General features: G+C 38.6%; 1 protein-coding gene across 6 annotated transcripts in view; it reads left to right on the top strand.

Moving 5' to 3' along the window:
- Window positions 1–26,414, top strand: part of tbc1d22a (TBC1 domain family, member 22a) — a 414,172-nt gene that overhangs the window by 185,493 nt on the left and 202,265 nt on the right. For all 6 annotated transcript variants that reach the window (XM_043713710.2, XM_087999542.1, XM_043713709.2 and 3 more), the window contains one exon: window positions 24,520–24,626. In XM_043713710.2, the coding sequence (XP_043569645.1) occupies window positions 24,520–24,626 (107 nt within the window). The remainder of the gene's footprint in view (window positions 1–24,519; window positions 24,627–26,414) is intronic.

The raw sequence follows: 26,414 nt of genomic DNA, 5'->3' as shown, positions 1-26,414 counted from the left end.
GCAGTCCTTGTTTTTACCTATTCTCCTAATCAACCTGTCCAGAGTTGTTATTAAACATCTCTGGAGTAGGTCGGACTTGAACCCGGTTCCCTGGCTCAGAGGTCGGGACAGTACTGTACCTCATTTTCACGTGAGCCTTTCAGTCTCAGCATATATCCACTGAAGTTTAGAAAATTGAGAGGCAATTTCATTGAAACTGCCTAAGATGAGAGTGTTAAAAAATCTCTCAACACCAGTTTCTTGTCGAACAGTTTTATTTGGAAGCACTAGCTTTTGGTGCGCCGCTCCTTCACCAGGTAGCTGTGGAGCATAAGACCAGAAGATACAGAATTTATAGCAAAAAATTACAGTGTCATCCAACTGAAATAATATATTGAACATGTCAATTATAGGTGCTGTTCCTGGCATACCCTCCTGCACTTTCCATTGAGCCAGTATTGATCCCTGATTTATTGGTAATGGTAAAGTGGGGTATATGCCAGGCTTTGAGGTTTCAAATTGTGTTGGTGTCTAACTCTACTGTTCGTAACTGCACATAGTACACCATGGATGTCCAATCTTGAGTTGCTGAATCTATCCTATTTTTAGCACAGTGGTATTGCAATAGGACATGGAAGGTATCCTCAATGGGGTTTTGTCTCTGAAGGGAGTGTTCAGTGGTCTTTCTTACTGATACTGTCATGGACAGATGCATCTGAGGTTGGTAATTGAAATGTCTAAGATCCTGAGAGGCTTTATCAGGCAGATATTGAAAGAATTTTTCCCTTGTGGGAGAACTAGAGCCGGAGTCACAGTTTTACAATAAGGGGGCATTTATTTAAGACAGAATGAGGAAACATTTTTTCTCTGAGGGTTGGGGGTCTTTGGAATACCCTTCAAAAGGTGTTGAATGCAGAAAGTTTAAATATTTAAAGGCAGAGGTGGGTAACCTTTCTTTTATTCTCGCATGGCATGTAGGCATTGCCAGTTGACCAACATTTATTGCCCATCTCTAGTTGCCCTTGAGAAGGTGGTAGTGAGCTACCTCTGAACCGCTGCAGTCCATGTAGTATCAGGAGAGCCACAATGCCATGAAGGAGGGAAATCCATGAGCTTGACCCAGCGACAGTGAACGAATGGTGACATATTTCCAAGTCAGGATGATGAGTGGCTCAGATGCTGTTTGTATTTAAATTCCACTAGCTGTTTGCGCTTCTGAATTGCGAGTCTATTGACATTATCGCTGTGCTGCCAACTCCCACACAGTTAAAATTTTCTGTGCTCGAAAGATTATTCAGAGTAAGAAGATCTTAACATATCATCTTAACTGACAATTCATTTCTAACTCATTGCACTTCTCTAATTTTTTTTGTTTTGTGGATATACCTCACTGCAGAAGTGTCAGAAGGCTCATTTGTGCAGATCTATGTTATCTATTATTGGCAATAATATTGATTCATTACTCCAGATATTGAGTGTGCATTCAATATTAAAAAGCATTTTTAGTAGGAGGGCTAACATAAAAATGTAGAGCTCAGGAGTGAGCTCGTTTTCTCCAAGTGTAGAGCTAATCGTGCACTTTGTGTTAACTGGAATGTTCAGTTTCAGTGTTCCTGTTGAACTGGATGTAATAGCAATACATTTGCAGAAAATGTAATCACCTTGGCTGTTTCCTGAGAATGTCCAGAAGTAATGTTTTCTGAAGCAGCTTCCCAAATTTTTTTGAAAGCATAGTTGATTGATCTCTTTGGTCCTGGAACTGTGTTCACATCACTGGACATAACCTGCAACGCAACGTGGAATTAAAGGTGCCTTGTTTGCACCTTTTGTTTTGCAGTCACTTGAATGTGCTTTTAATATTCTCTTTCATTCTGTGAACTTCTTTCAATATCTTATTTAAACTTTAAATGCTGATGATGTGGAGGATGTGACTTGGAGGAATTGCTAAACCTGATGGTGAAAGAGTCAAATTAACATCAGCTAGATGTTCATTAAACTCGGCTGATATTGTAATTTTTCTCATTTAAATTGTACATTAGTTAACATTAATGTATTCTCCATTGCAAACAAGATTTCCTGATTGTCAGGAATCAACTTCTTGTAAAGAATATCTCAAATTTTTGTCGCTTTCAATTCGTAGTTCTGTTTTTAAAAGGACGAAACTTCCCCTTCAATTAATCTTTTGTGCATTATCATATTAATTGTGCCAGGCTTTAGTGCATGAAACTAATAGTTCTAAATCCCCAAAGAGTCTCTGATCTGAAATCTGCACACAGTATTGCTGACGGACACTTTAAAAGTTGTGCACCCTTTCTGCAAGCCTCATCTATATGCCAGCTGTAATTAGGTGCAGTGGCTATGCCAAAGCAGAAGTTCCAGAAGATTCCTACACTTTTAAACATTACCACCTCTGTGTTACTGACAGAGTGAGATGAGGATCATTAATTATAACTATATGAGGACTACAGGGAATGACGGAGAAAGAACACATGCCAGATCTGAAGTATGCAGCTCCCTTTGGAGTACATTTTTCCACGATAATTACATTAATTGCAATTAGCTTTCAACTTCTTCATAATTCTACTGATTTGACACCGAAGGAAGCTTTTGGCTGGTATTCAACTATTTGCTACTCCCATTCAATGTCACTTTTATTCGCATCCCTTTATTTTTGCGTGACTTTTTGGTTCTGAATCCATAGGTGTAGTTTATCATAAACTTTAACTACGTTATTAGACTGCGTGTACAGTCAGGAGCTAATCAGGCAAGCTCTACTTGAAGATATTTAGAATGATATCAATTATAACAAATTGAGCTACAGAAATTTAGCAAGGTACTTTGACAGCACCTTTCAAAGCTATGACTTGTACCATTTCGAAGGACAAAGGCAGCATATGCAATTGCATAATCTGCAAGTTCTCCTCCAAGTTATGCACCATCCTGATTTGGAACTATATTGTCATTCCTTCACTGTTATTGGGCTGGAATCTACAGCTCCCTGCCTAACAGGCATCCCGATGCTCCAAGGAGTGTAGCACTTCAAGAAAGTAGTTCACTACCATCATCACCACATCCAGGGCAAGTAGAAGTGTGACACTCTTATCCCATGTACTGACAAAACAAAAGATTCAACCTGAAATAGCATTGAAATATAACTAATCCTGATTTGCTTTGAAAAATCTGATAACATGACGATGTGATTTTCACCTCTTCCTCATACGCTGTATAAAATCCCAAGGTATGCATGAGTATTAGTTTTACTAATCTCAAAGTTCTACAGAAATTAACTGCTCTTATTATGTTTGCAAGTTTTCAGACTGAGTGCTTATAGCATCCAGTGATTTAATTTTTGGTTCATCAATTTTTTTTGTCATCTATTTCTTTCCTTGATTTTAGTGTTTCTTATGTAAGAGTACGTTAAATAGGAAACAGGAGGAAGCCAAACAGCTTCTTGAGCCTGCTGTACTGTTTGATGCACTGACTGTTCTTAACTCCACTTTCCTATCTGCTCCCTTGAATTCTTAAGACATGAAAAATGTCACTTCCAGTTTTGAATATGCTAAGTAAGAGCAACTACATGTCACTGAGGTATGGAGTTCCAAAAAAAAACACATCTTGAGTAAAGGAATTTCTTGGCATCTGAGTTTATTCTGAGGCTGTGCCCTTATGTTCCAGATGTTTCAGCCACAGGACTGGCTGCTTTGAATTATCTCAAACCAAAGAAAGGAAACTTTCTTTTTTGGGACAGAACACAATCTTTTTCTTCAAATAAGTTGTTTGATCTTTAATTTGTAGAAATATTTCCGAGTGATAAAATCTAACATTTTGGTAACCAGTGGAAATTTTAATTAAAATGTTTTCTTTGTTAGAGAAAGATGCTTTTCTCTAATTTTAAAGGAAATGTAAATAAAGACACAGCTACAAGCATATTGAGGATTTGCTGACTTGGCATTATTCAATTATTTTTTGACAAAAAAGATCGTTGTATGTTCAGATTTAGTCAGAATTTTCCAAAGTTACTTTTAAGGATGTTCCAGATGCGGACACCTGTGCATTGGATATTAACATCACATTCAAAACAAATGAAAGACTAGACAATCAAGCTTGTCCTACCCTGACAACTTCTAATCTACAAACACTATCAAACTCATCTGTCTCCAGCTCTTCAGCTGGGAGGAGGGCGTTGAAATCAGGAAAAGCATTGTTGGTCAATGGTAACAACAGAATAAAATTTGGGAAATCTTTCTCTACTCTGCCTTCAGGTACCACAAATAAGTTGCATGAGACTATGTTAACTCTTACTTGCCCTTTATCGACATGACTTAGAGGTGCCGGTGTTGGACTGGGGCAGACAAAGTTAAAAGGCACACAACACCAGGTTATATTTCAACAGGTTTATTTGGAAGCACTAGCTTTTGGAGCGCTGCTCCATTATCAGGTGATTGTGGAAGTTAAGAGCATGCTCACAGAATTTATATCTAAAGGAGTCCATTGTCATGGAGATATGATACAATAAGCAATCTTAGATTAAAACTTTCATCTTTTGTAATTGGATATGCTGGTTTCTGTTCTTAACCTCCACAACCACCTGATGGAGGAGGAGCAGCTCTCCAAAAGCTAGTGCTTCCAAATAAACCTGTTGGACTATAACCTGGTGTTGTGTGATTTTTACTTGAATCTACTTTTCTACAACTTGCCTGATCTTTCTTTTGCATAAAGTCAACCAGCTGGCTTTTCAACACTGAGAACAAATTCATGCTCAAGTTTTCCATGTTAAATGCTATCTACAGTGGCTGTCTTTTGAATACATAAAGCTTTTTTGTTATCTAAGACTCGGCTGATGGAATCTGCCAAAAGAGATCCTGTCCAGTGGAATGTTCTCTGTTGTCCCCTCTAAACTACTGTTAAGTTTATTATAGTTTTGTCATTTCTCCCTGGAGCTATCCAACTTATTGTGTCAGTTCTCTCGAAAGGAACAATTCAACCTGTCCAATCTGTCCATTTTTTTCTCAAGTGCTGTGAACATGTTCTTCTCTGACATTGTCTGCCCAACTCTGATGAACTACATTGGCTCTTGGGTCATCACTGATGAAGGGCTTTTGCCCGAAATGTCGACTTTCCTGCTCCTCGGATGTTGCCTGATCTACTGTGCTTTTCCAACACCACTCTAATCTTGGGTCATCACTACCTACAGCATAAAATTGCTTTTCATGTGTTTAAATTCCTCACGGCTTCAGTCCTTCCGGTCTTAAACCATTTGAGCTTCCCCAACACCCCTCTCCGCTCTTCCTCCCTTATTCCCTCTCCCCACTCACTCACCAAGTTGTGCCTTCTTTCTTCTCTGTCCACTTGCTCTTTCATCCCCTACCCAACAATTCTTGTCTTACCTTCAGCAAGTAAGGCTAGTATCTTGTAAGATTCATCTCATTAACTAGAGCTTGGTTAATGTCTATTTTCATATGTTCTTCTTGTGAAGCACATGGAGCTGTTTTTCATTTGATAAAATAATGTTTATATACGGTCTAGATCCTAGCATTGCTGCAGCAGTAGTGAAGAGAGAAAACCAGAATTGACTTTCCTGGCTGAGGATCTTTAACAAGAAATGGAAATAGTTAGAGATGTAACAAAGTTAAATGAAGCTTGGAGAGATGAGGAAATAATAAATAAACATTGTCTATAATAGCATGGAATGTAGGATGAAATTGCATCTAAAATGATGAAAACCGACAAAAGGATGGTATAAAGGCAGTTACAGAAGCAAAGAAAAGATCTAAATTCGGTGTAAATGTGAACAGCAGAATCCGTACCAACAAGCTGCTGGCTGAAAAATTAGCAGCACTAGCAATGATATGAAATACTTGGACTCACAATTGAGTTCAAAAAGTAGTAAAATCCCCAATGAAAAGATGAGGTGCTGTTCCTCAACAATCTGATGAGCTGCACTGGAACTGCAAAGATAGCCAAAGATGCAAATGTTACATCAAAGTCTGGCATAGATTTAAGGCTGAACAGAGGAAGTTGTTCTGGGAAACAATCACCTACTCTTTCATTTGACCTTGGTAATGTAGAGGAAATGCCTTTGTGACCCATTGGACATAAAAGTAAATCACTCAACTGAATACTGTTTGAAGCCCTGGAAAGTGTTTGGGTAGGGAAAGATTCAAAGGCAAGTTTTGCATTTCCTCATTACTACTTTTTTAACTAGAGTTATTTTGCTTTTTAATAAAAATCTACTTGAATGAATTTTAACTTCTATTGTAATAATTGCAAATCAGTCGATCACTGGTTAAATGTGTAACTTGCTTCTGATTTCTAGGGCATTTCCTCGTAATGTTGTCAACAAGTTGTGAAACCTGTCTGTTCAATTGTGCTGGTGTCACCTGCAGGAATGAATCTTTGACTGCAGCGATTTGCTTTTGTTTCTTGGGTATATCCATATTTTAATTATGTAGCTGTTTATCATTAGTGTTAATTGCTAAATGAAATCTCATGTACTGTTCACCCTTACATTTTGTGGAAAAGAAAAGTTGTGATGCATGTTGTGAAATATGGTTCAGAAAATTCTCTTGAATTTTTTTGCTACTCCAGTCTATTTTATGGCTATTTATGGTTGTTCTTACAAATTGACTTCCGTCAATTTAATCCTTATGGTCTTGCCATTAATTTTCCTGAAATTAAACATGCCATTTAGTTAAGGTGCACAAAACCATCCTGCTTTTAAAAAAAAGACTAATTCCATCCTAAGTGCAGGAGCTGAACCATTCACCAGTTTCCAAAAACTTCCACTAAGGCTTTTTACTGAATAACACATCATCTGTAATGACATAATTCATTTTTATATGCTATATCAACTACTTATGAAGTCACTATGATAAATTGTCATCATTCTGTTTGAGTTGAAGGCAGTTAAGGTGATTTTAAATGAATATTGTTCCTTTCAAGATTCTGCATGTTGGGATAAAAATTCTTCTTCTAACTACTTTCCTGCTTCAAGGGCTTGCTGGATGGTGAGTGGTAGGGATATGTGTGGAGGGAATAGCGATGTGGGGTAGTATTCGAGAAAGTAGATGAGCTGATGAAGGGCTCTTGCCTGAACGGTCGATTTTCCTGCTCCTCGGATGCTGCCTGATCTGCTGTGCTTTTCCAGCACCGCTCTAATCTTGACTTTGGAGTTGACACTACATTGTACAAAACTTTTGCTCTTTGTTTTTCATATGATGGGTAAAATTTTTGCACTGCCTTTCTGAATACTGAAGTGGAGTATTGAATTCTTGAAAAGAAATCCATTTTTGTATTTAGATTTACTATTCAAGGCACTTTCTTTAATTTCAGGTAGATGTGGAAGATTGCAGGCCACTGTTTACAGTCATGGTGTCATCGAGATGCACAGCACAGTAACAGACCCTTTAGTCCAATTCATCCATGCTGACCAGATATCCTGAATTAATCTAGTCACATTTGCCAGCACTTGGCCCATATCCCTCTAAACCCTTCCTATTCATATACTCATCCAGATGCCTTTTACATGTTGTAATTGTACCAGCCTTCACCACTTCCTCTGCAACTCCTTCCATACAAGTACCACCCTCTGTGTGAAAAGGTTGCCCCTTAGGTCTCTTTTATCTTTCCCCTCTCACCCTAAAACTATGCCCTGTAGTTCTGGACTCCTCACTGCAGGGAAAATATCTTGTCTATTTATCCAAATCATGCCCCTCATGATTTTATAAACCTCTACAAGGTCACCCCTCAGCCTCTCCCTATAGCTCAAACCCTCTAACCATGACAACATTGTTGTAAATCTTTTCTGGACCTTTTCAAATTTCACAACATTCTTCCTATTGTCGGGAGACAAGAATTGCACACAATATTCCAAAAGTGGTCTAACCAATGTCAGGGGAATACTTCCCAAAGTCCTGGTCAATACTTATTCCCTGATGAGCCAAAAGAGATTAACTGTTTATGATCACATTGATGTTTATGGGAGGTTGCAGCACACAAATTGAATAATATTTCAAAGTTTATAACAGTGACACATATCAAAACTGTCTCCTTGGCTGCAAAGCATGTTAGGATGTCCTGTGGTTGTGAAAGGTACAGTGTTTTTGTCTATGTTCACTTTCAGTGAATGTTAAACTTAGGCCTGAAGGCTTGCACATTCAGTAGCGTACAAGAGTACTTACTACTACTTACTTAGTGTGGAAACAGGTCCTTCGGCCTAACAAGTCCACACCAACCCGTCGAAGTGCAACCCAACCAGACCCATTCCCCTACATTTAACCCTTTACCTAACACACTATGGGCAATTTAACTTGGCCAATTCACCTAACCTGCACATTTTTGGACTGTGGGAGGAAACTGGAGCACCCGGAGGAAACCCACGCAGACACAGGGAGAATGTGCAAAGTCCACACAGAGAGTCGCCTGAGGCGGGAATTGAACCCGGGTCTCTGGTGCTGTGAGGCAGCAGTGCTAGCCACTGTGCCACCGTGCCACCCACTGTACAATAATTGCATATGCTAAATACGGAGTGTTGGACTTCTGATATTCCTTGTTTACATTTTGAATAAACCACTATCTCTGGGAAATGCTGTGCTTTCTGTTTATGCTTATGTTAAGGCTATATTCTGATCAAGTAATATTTGACTCAAACTGTTAACTGTTACGTCAGATGCTGCCTGATCTGTTGAGTATTTCCAGCACATTGTCTTATTTTAGTAATGAACATGTAGCTTTTCCCTGTGATTTGGCAGAGCACCCTCTTGTGGGCTTATTCATAAGTACATGCATCAGGAATCTGAATTACAACAGGAATAAATAATTCGATTAATTTTGATTCCAGTATTTCCATTAACTGTGCTGACATGAGGCAAATAGATTTTTAGAAGCACCTTTTAAAAATTAGTCATCCATGTTTGAGGTTGAGAGTACAAAATTTCAGATAATGAGTGTTTCGTTTGATATTCCTAGTTTTCAAAATATGAAGTAAATATCTTGTAAAGCTGTCATATGGAGAAAACTTCAAAAGGGATAAATAATGAATAAACTGCTGATATTAATGTTCTGTTCTGTGTGATTGGGTCTTTGAAGAAAAACCCGTGTGTAAGTTTATCCGTTGCAGATAATGCTATTGTGTTAATAATATCAGGTGGTCAGGTGCAGATTTTGGAAAAAAAAGAGAAACTTGAGTAAAGTAAATGTCAAGCAAAGATGGCATTTATTCACAATGATGGAGGATACATGTGAGGCTCTCACTCGTTTATATATCTATACCTCATTAATGTCATTTTCCCTGTCATGGTGGATGTACCAAACATGCAACTATGGAAAATTCGGTTAAAAGATCTCTTGCTTTGTGAAAGGAATCAGGAAAACAATGTCATTTAGTCTTCACAAAACCTGAAATTTTCTAGTTTCTCATGATCATCCACTGGCATTGATAATTTAGATTCTGAAGGATGTTGCACTGGTACTGGAATGGATGTGCTGAAACCTTACCCCCATTTCTGTACGGAAATTACAGTCTTGATCTTTTGCCGTCAACTCTTGTGTAGAAACTACTGGAGTCACAGCACTCTAGGTGGAGTATGAGAGGTCATTAGATTTCTCTGTTTCTTTATTTGACTTGCTACATATTGCACTATGCAGCTACTCAACATTCTCAATTTCTACATTCATCTTCATGCGACAGATGAGTGTTTTGGTCATGGGGTAGGATATTTCACTAGACGTGCATCCTGTAGGCAGTGTTTGCTTCCCTTTCATTTTGTCTGGTTTATCATTAAGATGATGTGTGATGCAGCTTGATGGAAACGTTATCACCATTCTGACTTATGATAAACTGCTCTTGGTTGTTAATGATTATACTACTCTGCTTCAAAGCAAGCTTACTTGTCATCGAAACATTTTCTTTGCATGCTGTGACATATATATTTGCAATCTCAGAATATGGGAATATCTGGTGGAAAAGAAGCTACTCACCCACCCAAACACAATGTCCAATTTATTAAAGTTGATTTTGCAAAAGTTGTGCCTGTCTGCTTGTGGAGCTGTTTTCAGAATATGTGTTTGTTGGATACTCCTCCCAGTGAATCTGGATGATGTACTGGACATGTTGCTGATGGAATTTCTCCATAACTCTAACGTGTTATTAATAATGAGAGTCTAGGTCTCACTGCAGAGTGTAGTGTCTAATGTTCCTTCTGAGCTGTGTACACAACCATTCCCATTGACTTCTGTTCCAGAAGCTGCTGCAGAGGTCTGTGCAACAGAAAGGAAATTAGAGGAAACACTGGTTATGAGAACAATTGTATCAAATACTAGGTTCTTATTTACTTGCAAAGGTCTGTCTTGTATTTAGTTTCATGTGGTGATAGGATAATTTTATGCTGATCAGTGATTAACAGTGAGTTGGGAGGGGTGGCTTTGGTTAATTTAAACCTGATTTCTACCATAGTCTTCCACAAGAGCAAGAGTCTTGCTCTGTTGAGTAACCTTTGTTTTTCCTTTTACACTGGCAGCTGAATAGACAAAGACCCTGAATTAGACCATGAGATAACTGTACATGAAAATTAAACATATCATTTGGAATATTTTCTTGTGTAAAGATACTAACAGAAACGGATACAGTTTGATACACTGATATTCCAAAATGGGAAAGTGTTTATTTTGGTGTGTTTGCAGAAAAATGGCACAATGCTAGATTTGTGGGCAACTTATACATGAAACTACAGACATAACCTATTAATGCAACCAAAATAAATCTGCAAAGCGGAAGTGAGGAAAAATCTGCAGTCAGGTGCTTGGACTCATGGACTGCTTTTCACCTTTATTACACTTAGTGACAGACAGTGTTAGACTTTGTGCCACCTCGTGCTCCCAAACATCCTGGGCCTTTGGCTATTTACTGCCAAAAGTCCTTTCTTTGGTGAAAGGGGATTTCTGATCCCAAATGTGATGTCTAGTCACAAGTTCCTTTGCTTTTGCACTTATTATTAAACGAATCCCAGCTGCTTGTTTCCTGCTCTCACTAATGATTGCTATGCTTTTCTTGTTTGAATTTTGAGTTCAGCCTTGTGTTATGTTTGAGAATGATCACTGCTATAATGGCCCACAAATTGACAATCCCCCAGATAATGGCAAGTAGTAGGCAGAGTTTGGAAAATATTTCTGATCGCTGACAATATGAAAACAAAATCTACCATTCCCCAATTTTTCTCAAGTACTGGAGAAATATATGTCCTATCCCACTCTGGCAGAAGTGGCACAATTCAAATACAAGGTGGATAGAGGAAACAATGTTTGAGATTACCTTTCTGCTTTCACCTGAGCTTTAGAAGATCACTATTTGGAAACAATGGTAGTTAAGGTTTACCTCTGAAGGTAAACTTGCAGGTTAAGTGAGTAGTTAGGAAGGCAAATGCAATGATGGCATTTATTTTGAGAGGACTTGAACATAAAGGCAAAAATCTAATTGTGAGGCATTTTCAAGCTCTGATCAGATCACATTTGGAGCATTGTGTGCATTTTTGGGCTCCATTTCTCAGGAAGGGTGTATTGGCTCTGGAGTGTGTTCAGAGAGGGGTCATGAGAATTGTTCCAGGAATGAAAAGCCTAATGTATCAGGTCTACACTTGATATAGTTTAGAAGGATGAGAACGGATCTCATTGAAACATACAGAATGCTGAATGGCCTGAACAGCGTGGATGTTGGGAAGATATTTCCATTGATAGGAGAGATTGGGACCTGAGGCACAGCCTTAAAGGGAAGACTTTTTAGCATGGAGATAAGGTGAAATTTCTTCAGCCAGATAGTGGTGAGTCTAGGGAATTCATTGACACAGAAGGCTGTGGAGGCCAAGTCGTTGAGATGGAGATAGACAGGTTCTTAATGTCAAGGAGATCAAAGGTTGCAGGGAGAAAGTGGGAGAATGGGGTTGAGAAACGTATCAGCCTTGATTGAATGGCAGAGCAGACTCAATGGGCCGAATGGCATAATTTCTGTTCCTATGTCTTCTGGTCTTATAGTCTTAAATAACATGGCATCCAGAGTACTTGAGCTTACTCGGCAAATATATTTTTGTTGTGCTGTTTACATCAGAGGCCATATGCATGAGACAGTATTATAAGTTTAGGTCGTTGTAATGCTGTTCAGCAGTTGCATATGAATTCAGCATGATAATTTTTGTAATTATATTGGCTTTACTGATGAGATATGATGGGTAATTAGTGGTAGCACTTGTCATTAAATTGCAAGTACCCCAGGGAGATAATTTCTTCCAAGTACAGAGAGGCAACATAAGAACTAATCTCACAGTCCGACTTTATCACAAAGTAAATAAATCATAACACGGATCACATTGTATTACTTTGCATTTGAATACTTGAATATTTTTAAGCCAAAGCAAAAGTGTTCTGAGAGGAAAAATACTCTTGAAATCTGTGATGTGAGAATTAGATGTTTAATTTATGGTCACAGTTTAGGTTATATGCCTTTGTCTTTGGGTAAATGGGCAGTTTAGAATTTGCATTTGTTCTAAAATATGTAAAATGTATGAATGTGAGAATATATGATTTTTCCAGGGTTTCAACACTTTTGAATCATTGTGAAACTGCCAGTGTGGAAATGTTCATCCTTTTCATGTTGGATGTTGAAAGAATTCTAAGTTGCTGTTGTTGAAAACTATCAGGATCATAGTCATTTTTTTAAGCATGTTTTGAATCTATTTGAACATTAATCTTGATAAAGTTCCTATTCTATCTTTTTGAAAGAAATGTAAGAGTTGAAGATGTTTTAATCCCAAATGGTAATACCAGTTCTGGATTTGCCCATTGTTTTAGCCCTATTCAGCCAAATAGATTTTGGTCCAAAAACTTTATTACAATAATTCCCTTCAGAAAGATAACGTGATAGCAATTGAGTGAAATTTTAGAATGGGGGTAATTATTTGTTCTTCTTTCAGTGGCATGAAGTGTCATCATTGATTTTCCATCTTTTGGATTATGCTTTTCTATATTGCTGTTTCTCCTGTCTCTTTTAAATCGAGGAAGAAAATATTAATATGTCCAGTAAATATCTTTACTGTAGAAATCCACAATATTAACAATAAGCCAGTGGTGTGCATGAGACCTGGTGAAAGAAGTAAAATCAAGTTTTACAGGAAAATAATCTAATTTATGAGATGTTCCAAAATGAACTTGCTGCTACTATACAAATACACAAGTAGCCACTATGAAGATCAAATTTGATTCACTTTTACTTGAGCTGATATATATTTTACAGCGCTAACTATATTGAGAACAAGTTGTTTTGATTATTAGTTTTATCTTCTACATTTGTACATCATGATTTACATTATGGCAACTCTTGTTTAATCAGATCTGACATTGCCTCTTTCGAACTTCAACACAAACTTGGGGCATAATTTGCTTGGTACATTTTTAATGGCAATGTCTCAAACAATCGGAGTTCACTTGTCAACCAACACCCTTTTCCTGTGCAGTATAACTTGATAATACCGGAGGAATTGGGTATTCATGCATTGGGCATTCTTGCATACTATTCTCAAAAGCTGCAAGGAAATGCCTGTGAGCTACAGACTGGTCAGTCTTGTCTGTGGTGGGTAAGTTGTTTGAGGTAACTCTGAAAGACAGGATCTACAGGCATGTGGAGAGGCAGTGTCTCATTCGGGATAGTCAGCATGGCTTTGAGAGTGGGAAATCATGTCTCTCAAGTTTGATTGAGTTTTTTGAAGGGGTGACCAAGAAAATAGATGAGGGCAGTGTGGTAGACGTCCAAATGGACTTTAACAAGGCCTTTGACAAGGTACCGCATAGTGGATTGTTGAGTAAGGTTAAACCTCATGGGATCCAGGGAGACCTAGCTAATTGGATACAAAATTGGCTTGAAGATAGAAGACAGATGGTGGAGGGTTGTTTTTCCAAACTGGAGGCCTGTGACCAGCGATGTGTTACAGGGATCTGTACTGGGTCCACTGCTACTAATATTTATATGAATGGTTTGGATGAGAATTTAGAGGGTTTGGCTTATAAGTTTGTGGATGACACCAAGATCAGTGGTGTAGCGGACATTGAAGAAGGTAATCTGAGAATACAGTGAGATCTTGTTCAACTGGGCCAGTGGGCTGAGGAATGGCAGATTAAGCTTAACTTCGATAAATGCAGGGTGTTGCATTTTGGTCGGTCAAACCAGGGCAGGATCTACATGATCAATTAGGAGGGCCCTGTCGAATGTTATAGAACAAAGAGATCTAGAGGTATAGGTTCATAGTCCTTGGAAGTGGAGTCAGGGGTAGACAAGGTGGTGAAGAAGGCTTTTGGCATGTTTGCTTTCATTGGTTAGAGCACTGAGTGCAGGAGTTTAGATGTCTTGTTGCAGTGCTGATGACATTGGTAAAGCCACATTTGGAGGACTGTGTGCAGTTCTGGTGGGCCTACCATAGAAAGGATATTATTAAACTAAAAAGAGTGCAGAAAATATTTATTAGGCTGCTATGTGGACTGGAAAGTTTGAGTTAGAAGGATGTCCCCTGATAAAGAGTTTATGCTCGAAACATCGACTTTCCTGCTCCTCAGATGCTGCCTGACCAGCTGTGCTTTTCCAGCGCCACACTTTTTGACTCTGATCTCCAGCATCTGTAGTTCTCACTTTCTCCTATTATCACATTATATGGGTTGCTAACAATACAACTCAATCATTACCTTCAACTTTTAACCCTTATTGGCACTTAGTTGGCTTTCCTTCTGTCCTGGCCTGCTGTCTACCATCTCTTTGTTTACCTACATAGTTCTCTATCTCTTTTTGGACTCCTCCTCCAGTTATCCACTCCCCTCTCCCCTTTGACCCTCTCCCCACACTTCATCTTCAGCATAAATACCACATTTTACAACCTGCCAACAGTACTAAAAAAGAGTCACCAGACTTGAAATGTTAACTCTGCTTTTCCCACAGATACAGCCAGACCTGCTGAGTTTCACCAGCAATTTCAGTTTTTGTTTCAGATCTCCAACTCCCACAATTGTTTGTTTTACTTATGTTCTGAATGGATACTTCAGGAACTGCAACTTAGGCTCGTGTTTTTCTTTCCTTAGTATAGGGATGTTATACGAGCAGCTATGGGCTTGATGTTGCTTTTGAATATTTTTCATCCAACCTATGTTGTTTTAGGCTTGGGTTTGTTGAGTCTGACTGATTTGGAAACTAATTTCCGAGTTATTGTTTTTTACAAACCTGGAGCTTTTGTCCTTTTTCAATTTTGAAACAGCATGGTGGTCCCATCACCACCAAGTGACCATCTCTGGACAGCACCACCAGCTTACAGCGTTCAATGACATGGAAGTGTGCGTGCAACCAAGAGAAAGCTGTAGATTGGAATAGGGCAAATGGAAAATTGGGAGTTGGGAGACAGGAGCTTGAGATTGAGGAGTGGAGGAAGGTGTAACAGAATCGAGCTTGGGAACTTTGGGCTCATGTGAGGGACTGGAATTGGGAATCAAATTCTGGGGCAGTGGGAGTGATGCCAAAGAAGAGGTCAACTCATGAAAGACTGAAATCTGGAGATGAGATTGTCAACAAATAATGAAAGATTTTTTTCACTGTTCACATGGAACAAAGGTGCTGAGGTAGGACTTTCACTGAGCATGGGGAATTGCATGTTGTATTTTTTCATTTTAAATGCCAACTGTCACTGTTCTTATAGGGCTGGGAGAGTTGGAGAGAAGTGTGTGGTACAAGCCACAAGCTGTAGCCCTGTTCGCTCAACTCCTATCTCAGTGTAACTAAACCCTGATCTAAACTCTTATGCTGTTTGCTTGGGATCTTGCAAATTTCATAACCTGCACCTGTGTCTCATCAAAAATTAAGCGTAAAGGCCAACTTTAATATGAAGGAGATCTAAAGGTTCTTACCAAAGCACTTTACACTAAAGCTCGGTTTTGGACCTGCTCTCAATGCTGAGAGATGGACAGAGTAAAACGTTGGTTAGTTTGTGGAACTGCTGTGAAGTAGGAAAGGTACTAATTGCCAACGTTTTAAAACAGCTTCAGTGCCTGTTGACATCACTGATTGGACTATGGTTTGTGTTTGACACATGCTGCATCCTAATCGTTCCTGCACTTTGCAGAAGAGACTTGCTATAGGTGCAGGAACATGCTTTTATTATGAAAACTGACTTTTTAATAGTGATTTTAGAATCTGCTGAGTTAAAAACTTCATTTGAACTTATTTTAAAAGGAGACTAAAGCTGGATTCCATTGACTTGACCACATAGCCACCGAAGGCTACACAACTGTATCCTCTACAATGTAGCATGGATCGACCTATCTACAAAACCCAAAAAAGACAATGACCTCGAGGAATATAAATGAACCACATTGTCTGTCCCATTAGCAAAGTGTCCAGATTCTCATTTGGGCACTCAACTGGATTGAGGCAAATCATAAGATAGAATTATTGGTGAAAGAGACTGAAAGAGGGATTATCAAACATCATCAAATCAAACCATATTATATTGGTCGTGGTCTTTTTTGGATTCCAGTGCATTTAGACAAACTCATTTGACAAATCAGCCTGTTGTGTTCTCCACAGAACAAGCCCAAAAACCAAAATGCTGAAAGAAAAAGAAGCTGAGTGAATTCTTTCCTCTTCCTTTCTCACAGATGCTCTGTTTCTCTCCATGTCTCTCTTTCTGCTTCTAAGATATTGAATGCTGTCAGCTGATTATGACTGCATGAGGTGTCATGGAAAGTTTTCTGAAACAGATCAACCCATGCCAACAGTCTGTAGAAGACCAGATAAATCATCCCCCTGCATTTTTAAATTACCTCAACGCTGAAGCATCAGTTCCTCCAAGGGAATGTAACAAGATTGCTGAAGCCGACCAAGTCACCAACTCGCACAAACTGTATACCCTGTTTAATTTTATTGGACTCTAAATGGTTTAAGCTATCCTGTGTCACTCCAGTTGATTTTAGAATATGTGTAAACTTTGTGTATATGTGTCTGAAGGGTGCAGTGCTTGATTCTGGATGTCGGTTTGCTTGCTGAGCTGGAAGGTTCGTTTGAAAATGAACCTTCTAGCTCAGTAAACAAATCTACATTCTGAACCTCAACATGAGCTACAAATCTTCTCAAAACTCGCTAACAGTGCTTAGTATTTTACTTAGCCAGATTAAGCACAATATGAACTATCTTAGTTTCTTTTGTTTAAACTTAAGAAAACTAGTCTGAATGTAACTTACATGATCACAGCGCATAAGCAGTTTGCCACTCACTGTATTGGCAAATATATGCTTAACTCAGAACCTGTTGGAGAATGTTTTTTTATGAAATGTTAAATTGCAAAAAGAATCAAACCACTCTCTTAATACACAATGAGGACTAGATTAGCAAATACAAATATGGATCCATTACAGACAGACGAGAATTTATAATTAGATATGAAGAAGTTGCAGAGGAGCTAAATAATATGTTATAAGGCACAAGAAGTCATCTTGAAATAATTAAGATCTCTTATGAGAATGTGGATCTGAAAGAAATTATCATCATCAAAGCAGTAGTATTGCAGAAACTAATGGGATTGAAAGTTAACAAATGTCTTTCACCCTAAAGTATTACAAAATATGTGCACAGAGATACTGGGTGCATAATAAATTGCACACTCAAATTGTATGAAAAATGTCAAATTGTATCTGTGTCCAAATACTTTTTGTTGAGAGTGACCTACTAGTGCCAGAACATTTGATGAGGCCCACCATCTAAAATGTATTTGATTGACATTTTTGATGCAGCACAACTTTAAAAGGCTTTAAGTCTTACAACACAAACTTTATTTCCTTTGAGAATAACTTAATACCTTAATGGTGATAGATGTGTAATCTATATTCGTACATAACTATATTACCATTACAGTGCATTTTCTATTGTTACCACATTGAATGTAGTCATTGTGAGTTTTGAAAGTTTTTCTGAATTGAAAATTGGCTGGAATATCTGACATGTAGTTCAGTCGTAGGCAGAACACTTTGCTCGAGGTAAAGTACAGTTGATAAAACTGTAATCACTTACACAGATTTCTGTACATTGTTCAGTGCCACTAGTGGCTGTGTGTCCACTTGGAGAGCTTTATTCAGTGTGTCTGTAAGAGAGCGAGCCTTCCACAGGCCCATTAGGCACACAGTACAAATCAAGGCAGGGGATAACAGCCTTTTAATAGCAGCAGCCTAACTGTTAAATGGAGTGGAGAAAATAAAATCAACATCGTTTGGATTGGTGTTGGATCATGTAGTGAAACCTTTGTGCTGCTGCTGTGATTTGTCTTGCTGGCAGAGGCCCTTAATCACTCAGATTGTACTTGCACTGTCAGCATTCTTGTGTTCAGTAACGAAGTCTCCTGACCTAACGTTTAAAGTTTTCTAATGATACATTGCCTGCACAGAATGAGAGTTTGTGTTTGTCATCAAAAATCTAGATTTAAAAAATGATTTTGAAATATTGGGTTAAATCTTTTGGTTATTAAGATTTTCCCATATCTTAAAACAAATTAAGTAACAACTCAGTCTGCATGAATGCAACACCAAAACTATCGAAATCGCTTCACAAAGATAGGAGTTTTTCTTTGCCATCCTAATATTTTGTTACAGCTAATCCATGGGTTATTAAATCAATAATTGCATACAAAACCATTTTCTCAACCATCACAAATATTTTTATCTTATGCTCCTCACTTTTATAGATTGGATTAATAAAGCTTATTTTTCATAAGGAGCAAGAAGTTTCAAATTCAAAGATAATGCAAGGTTGGATCCACTGCTGACCCTCATTCCCACACCTGAAGAACATAAGATATTGGAGGAGGAAGGCCCCATTGAGTGTGATCATGGCTCATCTATGGTCTGAACTCAACTTCCTGCTCGATCCTGAAGTTCTTCGGTTTCCTTGAAGTCCAAAAATGTTTCAATTTTAGCTTTGAATATTCATTGGCTGAGCCGCCATAGCCCTCTTCGGAAAGAATTTCAAGGATTCATAACCCTCTGAAAAAAGAAATTTATCCTGACCTTAATTCTTAATATATGCATATGTGAAATAAGAGCAATAAGAGGAGTCCATTCAGTCCTTTGGGTGCAGTCTGCATTTAACAAAATGATGGCTGATTTGAAGCTTGAAAGGATTCAGAAAAGATTTACAAGGATGTTGCCAGAGTTGGAAGATTTGAGCTATAGGGAGAGGCTGAACAGGCTGGGGCTGCTTTCCTGGGAGCGTGGGAGGTTGAGGGGTGACCTTTTAGAGGTTTACAAAATAATGAGGGGTATGGATAGGGTAAATAGACAAAGTATTTTCCCTGGGGTCAGGGTGTCCAGACTAGAGGGCATAGGTTTAGGGTGAGAGGGGAAAGATATAAAAGAGACCTACGGGGCAACATTTTCAGACAGAGGGTGGTACGTGTATGGAATGAGCTGCCAGCGGAAGTGGTGGAGGCTGGTACAATTGCAACATTTAAGTGGCATTTGGAAGGGTTTGGAGGGGTATGGGCCGGGTGCTGGCAGGTGGGACTAGTTTGGGTTGGGAAATCTGGTCGGCATGGACGGGTTGGACCAGAGGGTCTGTTTCCATTTTGTACAACTCTATGACTTATTCCACTTAATTCCTTAATTCCTGCCTGCCTCCACAAACATTTACTCCTTTATCAATCAGAAATCTGTTCAAGTGCTTTATTCTGAAATTGAAACCCCCCTAGTTTCAGGCAGGGCCTTCGGCCATGGCAAACAGTATCTCCCCTGAGGAGACTTGTTAATATTTTATGTGGTGCAATGAGATCACCTCTTGTGCTTCTAAACCCCTGGATGTTCCTTCAAAAATGTATTGCCTCACATTTTCTGCATTAAACTTAATTTCCTTTGTCTCCCACCAGTAAGTCTGTGTCCACTTAAATTGTATTACTGTCTTTTATTTTACTGTTACTATCCTTCCAAGTTTTGTGTATCTACAAAATTTATCTTCACCCCTGTGGCCAAAGTGTAATGTGTATCAAAAACAGCAAGGGTCCTAATACTGAATTACGTAGATATCTAGCTTTAATCTGAAAAATAGCCATTCATCAGCACTCTATTTGTTTCTGGTCGCCAAATTTGTATCCATGCTGCTACTACCAGTTTTATCCCATGGGGTTTAATTTTGCTAACAAACCTATTATGTAGTTGTTTATCAGATGTCTTTTTAAAGTCTGTAAGCCAACTGCTGCCCTCATGAAAGTAACAACCAAGTTAATCAAGTATGATTTCTCCTTAACGAATCCATTCTGGCTTTAAATTATTCAGCTCTGTTTGTCTAAGTACCAGTAATTTTCTCCCTTTTTCTATTTTTAAAAAGCTTTCCCACTGTTGACGTCAAACCGACTGACTGTTAATTGCCAAATTTATCCTCTATTTCTTTTGAACAGTGGTTTAATATTTGTAATCATTCAACCCTTTGATTCCTTATAAATACAGGAATCGATGATTATGTCCAGTACCTCCACAGTTTCTACCTTGTATCAAACGCAACCCGAGGTGAATGCCATCCAAATCAACTTGCACTTGCCCTAGTAATTTCTTAGCAATCAGACTACCCAAACAACATCCAGTCTTGGACGAGCAGAACACTTCTCCAAATGTGTCTTGTGAAACCGGAAGTCATTCTCTTCAGCCCTGGTCACAATCGCTGTACACTAGCTTATATGTCCGTCTCTCTCTCTCTCTCTCTCTCTCTGACTCTCTCTCTCTCTCTCTCTCTGTCTCTGTCTCTCTAACTTCAGATATCTCTTTATGTCATAACTGGCACTACATTTTGTTAATTGATCATCTCTTTGCTTGATGACCTACATTGGCCCCTTATAGAGTAAAACCTTAATTAAATGGTTTCTTATTAAATCTCTCCATAGCTTTATCCGATTGGCCATCTTTACTTCAGCTGCTGAGGCACTAAGGCCTAGAATTCCCTCCTGAAATCCCTCTGCCTCTCTACCTCTAACTGTATCACTCCAACACACTTCTCAAAACCTATGTTTTGACCAAACACTGAAAACATATGAATTTAGTTTGGTGTCAAATTCTGTTTTATGTTGCTGTGAAGCACCCTGGGATATTGTGCGTATAAACTATGTAGTTTTATAGCTTGAAGAAAACTGCTGTACACAACCAATATAATTACTGTCACAAGATTGATAGTAGATACCTAAAATACTGCTGTGATCCAGATGGTAGTTTGGTACGTTTAAAAATACGTCAGTTATGCATATTAACATGTTGTTCAATTTGCAGTGCTGTTTACATGAGGTTTAGAAGTGCCTGTTGCATAAGGTTTTAAGCATGTTTATCTCTCATTCAGGGAATCTCTTATTCAAGGAACAATTGAGGTACACAGGGGATTACATGATCATATTCCGAAGATCTCAGCAATGCAAGAGTTACTAGGGACTGTGCAGCATTTGATTTATCTTCCTACTACATTTTAATTTGCTTCCTTAACAACTATTCACCCATATCTTTGAGGCTATTTACATGTTTTTCGACAATATGCTGTAAAAGGTCAAGCTCAAAGCTTCACTTTACATTTTAGGATTTGGGCTTTGGATTGGTTTGTATCAATGTAACTGCAAATCTAGTTGATTTCTTTTGAAGCATCGCTATGATAATTAACAGGGACTTCAGAAAGTGTAGAAGAGCAGCAAAAATGAAAGTGCATGGTATTGAGCATAGCTGTGTGAAATAAGTTGCAAGTGGTGAGGAAATATGAGGCACAGAGTAAGGATCAGGAAAATGTGGCTGGTAGTTTTCTCTACAATCGAAATAGGATATAAGATTATGTTAATTAGTTGCGCGACAATTGAAATGACAATTGGAGTCATGCTAAGCTGTGTTGATGGAGCTAGCATTTTACAGAAGATTTTAGACTGAGCTTGTAAAAGCTTTGATGTTCAATAATGGGGATGCATGTATTTAAGAAACTCAAATCTGAATTTTTCTTTTAACAGAGCGCGACAAGTGCATAGTGAATGTACACACATTGCTCGTTAAAAAAACCTAGTGTGCAGCTCCGAAAATTAATCAGAAAGGTGCACTCATTTCTCAGAGTTAGGACTATAAAGGTAAGGAACTGATGATATGCCCATTGAACAGGGACCTGATGAGACCCCTTTTGGACTATTGGGATCAATTTTGACCAGCGGTCCTCAAGAAAGATATCATGACCTTGAAGGGGAGAATACACAACATTTTGAGGATTTCCGCAACCAAGATAGAATCTTTGATGCAAGTGCTCTTGACACCATCTAGCAATGCGCTATCTTTCATCGCCTCGGAACTCCTCAAACTGGCTGTTAGGTTGAGAAAGGCATCCAACAACTGAGAAACAATGCCTCAGCCCCAGTAGACTCCCTCCTGAAGTCCCAAAATGTGGTGGAGAGACTCTCGGCCCAAATCCAGTTCCTCATTGCCCTTGTCCGGAAGAAAGAGAATGCCAGGAATAAGGCACTCTAATTGTGACTATCTTTAACAAAGGAGATAGGTACAACTCTGAAACCTTAGGGAGATCTCCCTACTGTCCACCACAGGAAACGTCATCATGAGAATCCTCCTCAACTGCTGCTTATCAGTAGCTGAAAAACACTGCCTCAAGTCTCTCAGCAGCTTCTGCCCATCAAGACGTGAATGATTTTCAGTGTACTCCAAGAAAATTGCAGGGAACAGCACCAACCTCTGCACATGGTTTCACAAATATTCTGTTTATCTTGAGGGATTGTGAATATCCTCCTCCATCTCGGCTGCCCACAAAAGCTTGTCATGATTCTCTGCCTGAGTCACTCCACCCCATCTCCACGAAGTGCCTTGCTAGAGTGCAACTAATCTACGGGATGAGAAGGAAACTGTTTAACCTTTGCCTTCAGGCTAGAACCAAGACCATCCCAAGTTTTGTCATCAATCTGCAGCATGAGGACGACTTCTGTGTGTACATACACTAAGTGGTTGAGCTACAAACGAACCATTGTTATCAACAGTAGCATCCTTTCCCAGGCTGATATTCCCAGCATTGAGGTACTCATCACACGTGACTAACTGCGACGGGCGGGCCACATTGTCCACATGCCTGACCTAAGACCCTAAACAAGACGTCCTCAATAACAATCACTAGGAGGGCAGAGGGAATGCAAAAATGGCACCCTGCAAATGTCCCGAAATAAATGGTATTTATTTCGGACATTTGCAGGGTGCCATCTCCACTGACAACATTGGAATTACTTGGCTTTGAATGCACAAATTGAAAAATAAAAGCATCCGCAAAAGCTCCCATCAGTTTGAATCTCATGGAGAAGAGCATGTGGAGGGCAAGAATGGGTAGATTCCAGAGTGTCCCATCTATCTGCCTCAGCAAGCACTGTGGCAACGTCTGTGGCACAAGGATTGGATCACACAGCCACCTGAGCACTCTTCCCCTGCCACATCCCCAACCATCACCAGCACCAATAATGTACAAACAAGTCATCCTCAACCCTGAAGGACTGCTGAAGAAGATTTTGTTTAATTAATTTTGTTCTTTGATTAAAATGCATCAATGACCTTGTGTAACTAAGTTCAATGACTCATCACCACAGCAACCAAATTACAAATATAATTCATATAGTTTTTCAAACTAGGTTTCACTCGAAGTTCAGCCTTATCCAATATTGCCATCATCTGGATTCATAACAGTATTTTTGCTACCATTACAGGAAACATGGATTGCATTCTCCTAAAGTTTAGAATGTGGTTAAGCGGTCTAATTGAGGTGTAACATTATAAAGAATTTGAGAGGACAAATACCACTGGTGGTGGCATCCAGTTCAAAAAAATATACTAAAACCAGTATTGACATGTGACATTTTTGAATGTTTATTAATATAACATACATTAATAGCCACTCACTGAAGATGAGAAATCCTGAGCAGCAAGAATATTTTACTTGTTGTTTACCCATTGTATTCTCATTCATCTTGTCTCTGGATAATCAAACTTAGCACAGGTGCAAATACAGTAGATGAGCCAGATTTAGGAGATGCTCCAAATCAGTATTTTGATATTTAATGGTCTAGTGTTTCAGTATGAAGCTGAGCAATTTTATTTCACAACTGTGCTTAAGGGTTATGGCAAAGACTTTTAAGATCCTTTCTCATGATTAAAGGGACAATAGCTGTTGAAGCCATCTGCATCTAAACTGCAAAACATGGCCGTTTGCTGCTATTCTTGCCATTTTATTTGTTCACAGGATGTGGGTGTCATCAGCTAGACCAGCATGTGTTGTCCTTCCCCAAATTGGATTTGAGTAGCTTGTCGTGGTACAGTTAACTGCATTACTTGAATTAAGTAATTTTTAATTATTTGAATGTGGAATGCTTTTACAGCGACTGCACCTTGAGGTGTATGCTTTAATTTTAGGACGCATTGTGAAACATAAAAGGCATGCAGTGCTCCTATAATTTACGTTCTTAATAACTTTTTTTAATCCACTTGCAGAAGGAGAGGTGGAAAATTTTGATGTTTCCAGTCTGCCTGATGAAGTGCTGCAAAACATTGAAGCTGATAGTTTCTGGTGCATGAGCAAATTACTTGACGGCATTCAGGTAAATTGATTCTTTGTATGCTGTACTTATAGGAGAAATCTGATTAATATACCGCTTAGAAATGTTGTGGAGATGACAGGAAATGTGCAAAAATTGGGAAGTCCTAGCACCTTACATTCATTTGCCACATGGTAATGAGGAGTATGATAAATATGTTTGGTTTTCTATGTAGAAATTCATGTTACTTTTATTAGAATACTGAAACAGACTAGTCACCTCTCTCTGCACCTTTGAGAATGTTTGAAATATTTTTCAGAAGCACTGTTCAAAAAGTGTCTATGAACTTAATTGATTGAGATTTGTAAGTTTTGACTATGCTTAATCTTAACTGAGCCTACATGCATTTATGCTTTGAATGCAAATTAATTTGCAGTATGTAGAAGTTGAGTGTAGCTATTCAAGGTATCAAGAGAATCTCTTTTGCGGTTATATTTGTTTCTGAGAATTCTATGACTCCAGAAATTTAATCCTGCATTTCAATAATTTTTAGGAAGAACGTAGGAGCAGGGAATATACAATTGGGCAAAAGCTGTCTGTTTCGGCCCACTTTACTGATTCTAGTTTCGGGCTAGTTCAGTTAGTTTGCTACATAGTGTCCCTTACGAATGATTAAATTTTCTTTTTGTAAGAATCTACCAATTCACCTGTGTTCCATGTTCTGCCAATGCAGGAAATTGCCCATGTAGGCTAAAGTTCCTGGACTAGGAGGAAGGGTGTGGAACGCCCTGCCTGTAACAATAGTAGACTCACCTACTTTCAGGGCATTTAAATGGTCATTGGGTAAACATATGGATGATAATGGAATAGCGTAGGTTAGATGGGCTTCAGATTGGTTTCAAAGGTGGGCGCAACATTGAGGGCCAAAGGGCTGGTACTGCACTGCAGTATTCTATGTTCGAAGAGTCTCTGTGGCTGTCACAAGCTATCCAGAAAATTAACTGGATTGTCTCTTAAGCGCACTTTCATATATATATATAATATCGTTTGAATTAAGACTTGCGTAACAATCTATGATTGATAACTTGTTTGTAGTTGCATGTGTATGCTGCTTCTGATTATCACTGAATCACAATTTAGATATTTTCCAATCAACCTACTCAGAGATATTAGTACACAAGTCTAGAGCAGGTGGGACACAAACCCAACGTTTAAGGTCGTTGCCGAGAGGTGAGCTGACAACTTGGGGAATAGCACTTAATGTTTTGACTTATTAGCCAAAGAAGATCTTTAGTGGATCAGATTTCAAGCAAAGATTCCACCTGGCTTCCTATGGTAGATTGAAGTAACAGTTACACTAAAAAAGGTCCTACAGATTTGTTTACCCAACTTTCTCTCCATTTCCTGACTTTTTGAATTCCTTGAATTTTGTCCTCAATTTTGTGTTTCTCAATCATCCCACCAATTTGGGTTGCAACTCTAAACTGCAACCTTGTAGAAATCTGAGAAGTAAATGGGAAATTCAGAATCAGCATTAAAAACCTTTAATACCCCCAACTTTCTTTTTCGCTTTCATCTTGGTTGTTGCATTAAATTTAACTGTATTTTTCACCATTTTTATTTATATACAGGAGGCTGGATATCAAGTATGTAGTATTAGATTTTACTTTGATCAAGAAAGTATTCTCATTTCATTTGCAAATTGTTTATTTTTTTCTCCACAAAATGTTAAATAATTACCATCTAATGACGTTTCATGTTAGCTAGCTAAATAAGCAGTGAAATTAGCAAATAAAACTCATTGTATTTTAGTCTATTCTCTTCTATTTGATTAGTATATCTTTGAGATAA

The sequence above is a fragment of the Chiloscyllium plagiosum genome, unplaced genomic scaffold (genome assembly GCF_037043375.1).
Source record: "Chiloscyllium plagiosum isolate Xiang-an unplaced genomic scaffold, Cpla_swu_hap1 HiC_scaffold_23, whole genome shotgun sequence".
NCBI lineage: Eukaryota > Metazoa > Chordata > Chondrichthyes > Orectolobiformes > Hemiscylliidae > Chiloscyllium > Chiloscyllium plagiosum.
The sequence above is the reverse complement of the archived record's forward strand: the minus strand, read 5'-3'. Positions and strand labels throughout refer to the sequence as shown.